The sequence below is a fragment of the Cynara cardunculus genome (genome assembly GCF_001531365.2).
Source record: "Cynara cardunculus var. scolymus isolate 2C chromosome LG 5, CcrdV1, whole genome shotgun sequence".
In the NCBI taxonomy this organism is placed as follows: Eukaryota; Viridiplantae; Streptophyta; class Magnoliopsida; order Asterales; family Asteraceae; genus Cynara; species Cynara cardunculus.
Genome location: NC_037532.1, coordinates 13,355,571 through 13,365,100, shown reverse-complemented (window position 1 = coordinate 13,365,100; position 9,530 = coordinate 13,355,571). Strand labels below are relative to the sequence as shown.

The window sequence follows — 9,530 nt, the reverse complement described above, 5'->3', positions numbered from 1 at the left end:
GTTTTTCACTACCTTCAATTGTGAACAACCATATTATTTGGTATACTACTTGCCAATCCCTGAAGTCATATACATTGCACTAACATTTTACATTATAGGTTGATTATATTTGGGGTTACAATTTAGCTCTGGTACGAGCCTGGATACGATTGATAACAAGTGAACACCTTATGGACAGCTGCTAGTAGTAATGGAATATGGCATATCAATCATTACAAAATTTGCTCTAGCATGGAACTACTCACTACAAACAAACGATGGAGCGGAGAAAACACTAAGGACAAAATTGAACAATATGAACAGCTAGCAAATAGTAAAATAACAATATCAATACTCAACAGCAGACATAGACACTATATGAACTGTTTGGGGGCGAGTTGGATACTCAAAAATTCAGGTAGTATTTTCATATCCCTTGTGAAACATCCTTAATTCCACAACATAAGGTATTGCAGCCATATGTATTCTGTCACAGGATCCTTTCATATCTGAGCTCCAATTAACACCCTTATTATAATCCAAAATATAACATATGATCTCTGCCACAAAAGATTTATGGCATGCATGATTCAACAGAGTAACAAAATCTGCTTTGTATACTTATTTGACAATTCCTTGTATTATCATGAGTAAATGCCATTTTTTTCATACTTGGTAGGGTGAGACACTAGATTATCTTGGTAACCTGGGACTCGATTTTGTTGGAAGTGTAGGAGTGATTGTAATATTTATCTGCCAAACTCTTGTGATGTGCAGGTTGGGCATGAATATGTAAGATACTGCGGAATATCTTTTTTGGGCAATGTGGTTCTTTGAGCTCATCCAAATGTGTTAGACCTTCTCTGGGCAAAACTTCAAAGTGATCTAACTTTCATAGACCTAACTAATTATAATTTTGTTTGTCAGTTATCAACAAAGTTGCCAAAAGAGTGTTTGTAGCTGACTCTTTGAATAATTGAATTGTCATTCCAGGATTTTACAACGAAACAATCTGGTATAACACCTGCTAATGGATGGAAGTCCTGCTATGAAGCTACTAGAGCATTTGTGATGGGACCTCTTTCGCTTAATGAAGAGCGTGTAAAATGTATTCGTGCCTCTGGAGATATCTTCACTGGGTAAGGTGCTTTCCAACTTTTTTTAAGATTTAATCAGTTCATTAGATGCTTTTATTCATATCACTAATAGGGAGAAAGATATATTCCGAATTTTGACTACATTTAGGCTAGATTTGACTTAAAAATTGATGTGAATTATAACGCACCCTGATAAATTTATGTTAATAACATCAACATTGATATCAAAAGCTACAAATCAGAAATCCGTAATGTCCAATATGTATAGCGATGCTCTGTTTTTACCTGTTGAACGCAACTAGTACTTTGCAATATATGGAATGTTCACTTATAGTGATTTCTAACGTGTTTTATACAAAGTATCCTAACTTGCTACTAGAGTTCATATACGGTCATTATGTGTTCAATACCTGTTTGAAACGATGTGATCCTATTTTATTTTAACCATACACATAGGGTGTCACTTTTTCATTATGTCATAGTCTCGGTATGACATTCATACTTTCAAATATAAAACCTTTCATCTCGAAATGTTGATAAACTATATATGTTCATGTCAACTTTTCATTCTTCAACCCACCGGGTCAGAACAGAAATACACGTGATCACATACACAATAAAATTCTAACTTGATAATTCAATAACACATCATAAACCGCACATAGCGTATCAACACCACTGAAAGCCTAAACAAGAGCATCAACTGCTATATCAAGCAAATCATTTCAATCGAGGTTAAACTTTTTCAATAACTATAAGAACAAATAATAAACTTCAAAACCTTTAAGTTCCTCATTCTACCTAGTAATTCAGAAACATGATAATATAAATATAAGGTACAACATAGTGCATAAAACCACATCCATTCGAAAAGGGTAATTAGAAAGAACGCAATTGTTGTGCTTTTAGTACTTATCTGGTAAATAAAAATTATTTAATCAACATATATCAATTGGATAAGATACAAAAAAGAAATTATAAATGCATATAGTATTCAAAATTAAGCCGAAGTTGACACATGAACATATGTAAGTTTGACGACAATGAATTACACCGAAATGGTAACATTTCTAAGTATTGGAATTCTAACTAATCTATTAATTCGGGGCAATTACGTGAGTCATGACCACTATGTTGTCCACACGTTGCACATTTTCGTTTTGCTTTTTAGCTATTAGTCTGCATTTTCTCAGAAACACTGACCAGCCTCTTACCAGTACCACAACCCTTGTTCCTTATTCCAGATGGTGGTAGAATGTCCACCTCATCAGGTATGGAAACACCTAGATGATCTCTGATCGCATCCAACTTCTGTTGGGATGGGTCTTCATATGGAACTTCTTTTTCTATATCAACCATGAATTTGTCAAGATTATGCTCCCATCTAGCCAATATAGATTTATCATTTCGGAAGATACTTATTATGTCGTCGACTTTGGAATAGACATCAATTATACACTTATCTTTCTCGGCATCCACCTCACCATATCGAACTCTTGCAGATTGTATCTGGACTGGAGCTAAGTGTCGTTTCCATCGACGTAAAACTTATTTATTCGGAATACATTCAACTTCATCATTTATTAGTACCTAAGATACCGTGAATAGGTTGCACTCACATTCGACCGCGTTGGTTGAGTAATTACGGGACACATACAATGAATACGTTACGAACAACCACAAGCAAACTAAAATGAAATAAATTGAAGACCATTGTTTTCTGTGTAAGGAATATAGTACCAGATACGTGATGTTGTCAGATGATTTCTTGGTCTTGTGGCTTATCACGAACGCCTTGAGATTATCCCGACATTTGACCGTCTCTATAACATAAAACCATACGACCTTCTTTATTTCCTTTTGGATGTCAAAAAACACACTTCGACTGTAAATACTTGATGCATGGCTTTCTAAACACAATGGAGTAACAAACTTTGGATAAGTGGTTCTCGTTACTGTTTCATGCATAGATTGTTTGTATCTTTGTTTCTCTATAGCTACATCGTAATTATTAAGAAATTGAACCAAATCAAACCAAAACGATTCGTATATATTAATATACGAATTCGAACTTTCCGATCTTGATGTTGTTTTTATCAGACCAGACATCGACGTGTCCTTATAAAAGGCAGTAATCCATGAGTGTCGGATGTCATACAAGTCTGTGAACCACAAATCACCACCTAAATTGTATTGATCGATCATCTCATGCCACCGTCTTTCGAACTCCACTGGACCAATATGTATGTTCCATACGAGCTTGTTGATAACTTTATTAAACACATGATCTTGATTTAGAGCGACACTGACCTGCGGTCATATCGATATCAAAAATCAAACAATAAACATTAACCTTTTTCAAAAATAATAACACGTACTAAATTCTACTTACCTTAGAAGGCACCTTCTTAATAATGTGCCACATACAGAGTCTGTGCATGGCTTCCGTAAACACCAATGCAATAGCTTGCTTCATTGCCGAACATTGATCCATAATCACGAAAATTGGTTGCTTCTCATGACATTTTAGGAAAGCTTTGAGAACCCATGTAAAGTTTTCAATTGTCTCGCCACTTATTAGAGCGGAGCCAACAACAACGGAAGCTTTGTGATTGTCAACAACCAAGAATGGAACAAAAATCATTGCATGCCTGAAACACATAACAACAAATTATTTGTAGCTAATTCTAGCCACGTCATATGCCCAGAAAATACCAATGCGTAATAAACTTTAAAAGCTTGATTGTAATTGGGAAGCTTACTTGTTCATACGAAACGTCCCGTCAAACGATATGACATCACCGAATTCTTTGTAGTTAATTCTAGCCACTTCATCTGCGCAGAAATTTGCGCTCAACTCCTGTTCATTGCACTTGTATTCGAAAAAATAACCGGGGATAATATCACATTTGTTCAATTGTTTATTAATCAACATCTTCGCGTCCTTATTCCCAACACAAGCAACTGCATCCCTCTTAAAATTCTTAAAGTCAATTTCAGAAATTCGAGTATGCTCAAATCCACCATTCAATGTCGTCTGTATACGGTGAGCCCTTCTCGCACCGACTTTGTAACTCGAGCTATTCAGTACAGTTTTGAAATCCGTATACTGCATCTATCTATTCTTCCTAGAGAAACGATGATCGTTAATATTAAATAACGCATGGTTATGTGTTTTAACAAACTCGTATATCTCGTAACAAGACCTATCCTTCATCAAGGTTCGTATTACGGTATCTTCTTTAGCCGGACTGAAGATCCATAGAATCAAAGTACTTTTTATTTGGAATTCCCTCCCTACTACATACAAACCATCTAGTTTGTATGTCCCCATTCTTGTTTGTTTTTTTTTTTTTTTGCCTGAATACGAACATCAAACCTGGCATTGTCTGCGTACGCTCTGTACATCTTTTCAGCCTCATTTATAGATGCATATTGTGTGTTGGTCTTTGGTTTAAGCACGTCATCAACAGTGGGGATAAAATACTTGCTTCCTTCTGAACTCTCTCTTATATCGTAACCAATTTCGTGTTGTGAAGGTGTGAATTTATCAAAACCTGATGGTAAAGTTGTAGTTAGTAAACCAAATGAACATTAAGATTACATAAATGTAGGAATCAACTGCAACAACAAGGTGGGTAAGTGAAACTGACAACAATGGGATAATATATCTTCTTCGCCATCTCGAATAGCAATTGATTAATGCAATCTAGAAATACCAACTGTAAAAGGGAATGATATGGGTTAATTATAAATGTCATTAATTTATACAAAGACATCTTGATATGTACATACAGCTTCTTGATATCAAGGTTTCCTCTCCCATAACCTATCCAACAGAAATGAGTTTTCATTATCACATAACATTGTATATATGAATCTCATTTCGATGAAATGGTTATCAACCTACACAATAAGGTGATATCATATTAGCTTCCATAATACGAGGATAAACTAAGCATTAACAGAGAATCAAGCATTTGATAAATAATTAAAAGGAAAAACAACAATTTGATATCCAGCCCAATTCTTAGCCAATGCAGCAAATTTCGTATGGAGACAATGTTTATACAATAGATTTACTTCTACACATATAACTGCAGCTATGGTCAATCGACAGAGGAAGGTGACACCAACCGCAACCATTAAGTGCTTCATATATAAGGGGGCCACTCTACCATTTCTTATGAACCACTCATCAGGTCTAACAAGGTAGAAAATAAATGCAGCATGTAAACCATATGAACAACGTGTGTATATTCAAACCAAATCAAACCAAAAAGAAATTCACATATGAACATCATGTGAAGCATATGAGCAGATTGTGTATATTCAGGAGCAGACTCTGTTGAGAGATGCAACTAGTTTACAACTGAAGACAATATGAACAGCTGTCGTCGTGAGGTCAATGACATAAGGAACTATCTTCCTTTCAAACCTAGTTTAAGAAATTTGAGTCCCAAGATAATAATTCATGTGTTGTTTGCTGGTATAAGCTATCTTTTTTGAATTTTCATTATGTTATAATCTTTCTGATGTTGTGTAGATGGAATGTGGTTCTTTGAGCTCAGCCAAATATGGGACATGTTGTTTGTGCAAAACTTGAAAATGTTCTAAATTGATCAGGACTACTTCATTAGATTGTTCTTTAACAGTTCTCACCTATTTTGCAAAAAAAAAAAATGTCTGCAGCTGACCATTTGAATTCTTGATTTGTCATTCCAGGATCTTACAATGATACAAAATGTTATAACACCTGCCAATGGATGGAAGGCCAAATATGCAGCTAATAGAGCATTTATGATGGGCCCTAATTGGATTAATGCAGATAATGTAGAATATTTTCATGCCTCTGGAGATATCTTCACTAGGTAAGGTACTTTTCACTTTGTTTGAGGATATGCTTTGTTTTACAGACAAGTTAATTAGTTAGAACCATATGAAGAGATATCGATATATAAGAACCATTGTGTCTACTACGATCAAAATTTGAACACTCAGGCCAGTGATAAATACTTAAAAGGCAAAACAACAACTTGATATCCAGACCAATTCTTAGCCAATGCAGAAAATATCGTTTCTAGACAATGTTTATAGCAGACATTTACTGCTACACATATAACTGCAGCTATTGTCAAGCAATGGGTGAAGGTGACACCAACCTCAACCATTAAGTGCTTCATATATAAGGGGGCCACTAAACCAGTTCTTATGCACCACTCATCAGGACTAACAAGAGAGAAAGAAATGCATAATGTAAACCATATGAACAGCTTGTGTATATCCTCAAATCACATCAAACAAAAAAGATTAGACATATGAACAACATATGAACCGTATGAATATCTTCTGTATATTCAGGAGTCAACTCTGTTGTATGTACATGAACACCTATGAACCAAGGCATCTAGGGCTGTGTGTTTTCATACATGCTCACATGTCTTCACATGTTCTGTGTGTGTATGTGTGTGTATATGTATTCATATGAACATCTAGTGACTTGAATATACATGAACACTTATGAATCACGGCATCTAAGGCTGTGTGATTTTTGATGTGTTCATATGTCTTCATATGTCTGTTCGTGTCCCTATATCTTCATATGAACATCTAATGCAAATTGTGTGTTAACTTCATATGTCTACCTATAAACTGATTGAATCTCTCAACAGAGCCAGCTCCTGAATATACAGAAGTTGTTCAACAGGTCAAATGCAGTCACCTTTTTTGCAAGATAAGTGAGAACTGTCAAAGGTGAGAACTGTCGATTAAAATGAATGTAATATCATATTAATCCATTACCAATACAAACGCTTTGATCATTGTCTTCACTTCCGAAACTCGAAGTCCGACTGTCATCGTAAACCATTTTAACATTCTCATTCTCATTGTTGTCGATCTGTTTTCCAATGGGTTTATCCATATTAGCTTGGACGATATCGAAAACTTTACTATCGGGAATTATTTAACAATCACAAATTCAATAACATTATAGATAGATAAATCAAATTTCAAAAACAATCACAAATTGAAAAACAAGATCAATATTAAATCATCATCAATTATGGGATTTTTAGATTTTGTAACTCCCAATTAATGATATAGAAGTTACACAAAATGGTAAAATTACTTAATTACTCTTGTCATTAACATATGATATGTATGTGAACCTAAATAAAAGATAGATATTCATTGGTTGAGCTTGGTTAACAAAGTTAACACAATAATCTTGGTTAACATTTGAACCAAACTCTCTCTCTCTCTCTCTGTGTATATATATATATATATACACACACATAGGGTTGGGTTCACGTGAGACCAATGACTTTTCATGAGACCCGTAAGACCAATTTATGTTCATTGATCAACTTTATAAGCTAATGATCTAATGGTCTAAAGTTGCACGGTGGCAATTTTGTAATTATTGAGAAGTCTCGTGGCGTTTATGAATGTTCAGATATATATATATATATATATATATATATATATATATATATATATCTCAAGAATGTGTTCTTTAGATGATTTCTTGTACCAATGAAAATTATTTGATATAAATGCATTTTGGTGTATTGGTTTTATAAACCATTTGGAAAATGCATGTTTTCATTTTATGAGGCATTATAGAAAAATAAGAATATGATTTCATTTGAAAAATGGTTTGTCTCAACCAATTATGGGTCTTTGAGTTAATCATACTTTTTTCTATTAACCTGGATATCCAACCCGCTATGCGTGCCGACTAATCCCAGGGTAACCACCTGCTTTGTAGATCACCCGGAGTCACCGCATTTGAACATCTGTGGCCACAAGGGGATTTTTATTCCTCCTTGGAATTGAACATGTGACCTCCTGATACTTTTGACCTTTGGAGCCAAGCTCAAACCAATCAGGCACCACCTTTGTGGTAGTTAATCATACTTTTAGAACAGGTATTTGCATAATCGTTGAGTTAATACGTTTTATTCCCTTTGATGACTTTTATTTTATAGTCAATGGATTTGTTGAGCATTTGGCTCGGTTTTGACTTAAATGAGTCTCGAGGATATTCGTCCGACTTAATTTTCTCTATGTTGGGGCCTTTGGAATTATATGCGGTTATGGCATATTTATTTGATATTACACGTTTTGATTGTGTTAGTCATTCATTTGTGTCTTGTAGTTATAGATTGTAATACAATAGATCAATTGGCATAGGAGTCGGTTGGAATGTGATAGTATTCCCTGTATTGTAGCTAGAGACTCGGATCAGCGAAGGGCTCGAGGTCAAGACTTGGATTGAGTTGAACTCGATGACCGTGTGATCCGTAGTGGGGGTGTCAAGGTAAAGACTTGGATAGAGTTGAATTTGATGACCGTGTAGTCCATAGTGACTACCATTTTCTAGTGAATGAGCTTAACATGGATTTGGGAGATCGCAAGGTAAAGACTTGGATAGAGTTGAACTTGGTGACTCCCCAAGCAAAAGATTTGTATAAGGTTAAGCTTGTTAACACATTTGACTAGAGACTCGGATAAGGTTGATGTCAATGTTTGTTTATCCATAAGTGATGCTTATATAACAATTATTTGTGGCTTAGTTATGTGTTCCGTCACAATAAATGGTAAATCGGGTCTCTCCCTACATCTTTAGATGTGTTATGCCCTTACAAGGGTAAGCGAGAGTTAAACTGTTTATAAGACATGCTTAAAGCTATGATTATTGTTTTAATGTTATATAACTTTATTCTTGGTTTTGTGAGTATCGGTTATTGGTTGCATATAAATGGGGTATTTTGATTAACGGGTTTTTCATCAGGGAAATAGTGTGTTTCACAAAGATGTTGCTTTTATGATAAACACACTTCATTTATGAAATCAGTCTTTAGGTTTTACAGTTGTATTTTTTTTTTATGAAAACTGTTTGAGCTCAGTAGGCATTAAATCTAACATTTTCTTTGTCGACATGTGCATCAGGTTCGTAAGAAATGGTACTAGCTATTTGTTGATGTATTCCGCAATTGAAGATAATGACAGTTATTGGGTTATAGTAACACCGACCTTAACTTAATCTTTATCTAAAGCTCGGTTTATCATTTATTGATGTTGATTTTTGATTTGATATCCTAGGTAATTCATGTATTGACTAATAGAAAAAGGATTTACCCTTTATTTGTGGTATTAATAGAATTTTTAAATTAGTCGTCGTTTGCAAATTTGAGTGTGTTACAAGAACCAAACCAATACATAATGAAATCAACCAAACATATGTGTTATGGATTGATAAATTTGTTTTAATCTGTTAGCCATTTGCTTGAATATAGACCGATCTTATTAGAGGATTTGCTCTAGTTGCGGTGAAAATGGTCATACACCAAGTGTTTTGAATGTTTACCACCGTATCTAAAATCTCAAAATTCAATCATAAATTTTAGGGTTTTGCGGGACGACGTACATCTTTTCATAGAAAATAAA

At 34.6% G+C, this 9,530-nt stretch overlaps 1 protein-coding gene across 1 annotated transcript; it reads right to left on the bottom strand.

Moving 5' to 3' along the window:
• Nucleotides 1-1,253: 1,253 nt before the first annotated feature.
• On the bottom strand, nucleotides 1,254-4,191 carry LOC112512840 (protein FAR1-RELATED SEQUENCE 5-like). Its single transcript, XM_025118977.1, has 6 exons — nucleotides 3,839-4,191; nucleotides 3,469-3,727; nucleotides 2,824-3,386; nucleotides 2,280-2,460; nucleotides 1,706-1,762; nucleotides 1,254-1,265 (listed from the first exon to the last, which is right to left on the bottom strand). The coding sequence occupies exons 1-6, from the start codon at nucleotides 4,189-4,191 to the stop codon at nucleotides 1,254-1,256; spliced, it is 1,425 nt and encodes a 474-aa protein (XP_024974745.1).
• Between the last annotated feature and the right edge of the window lie 5,339 nt (nucleotides 4,192-9,530).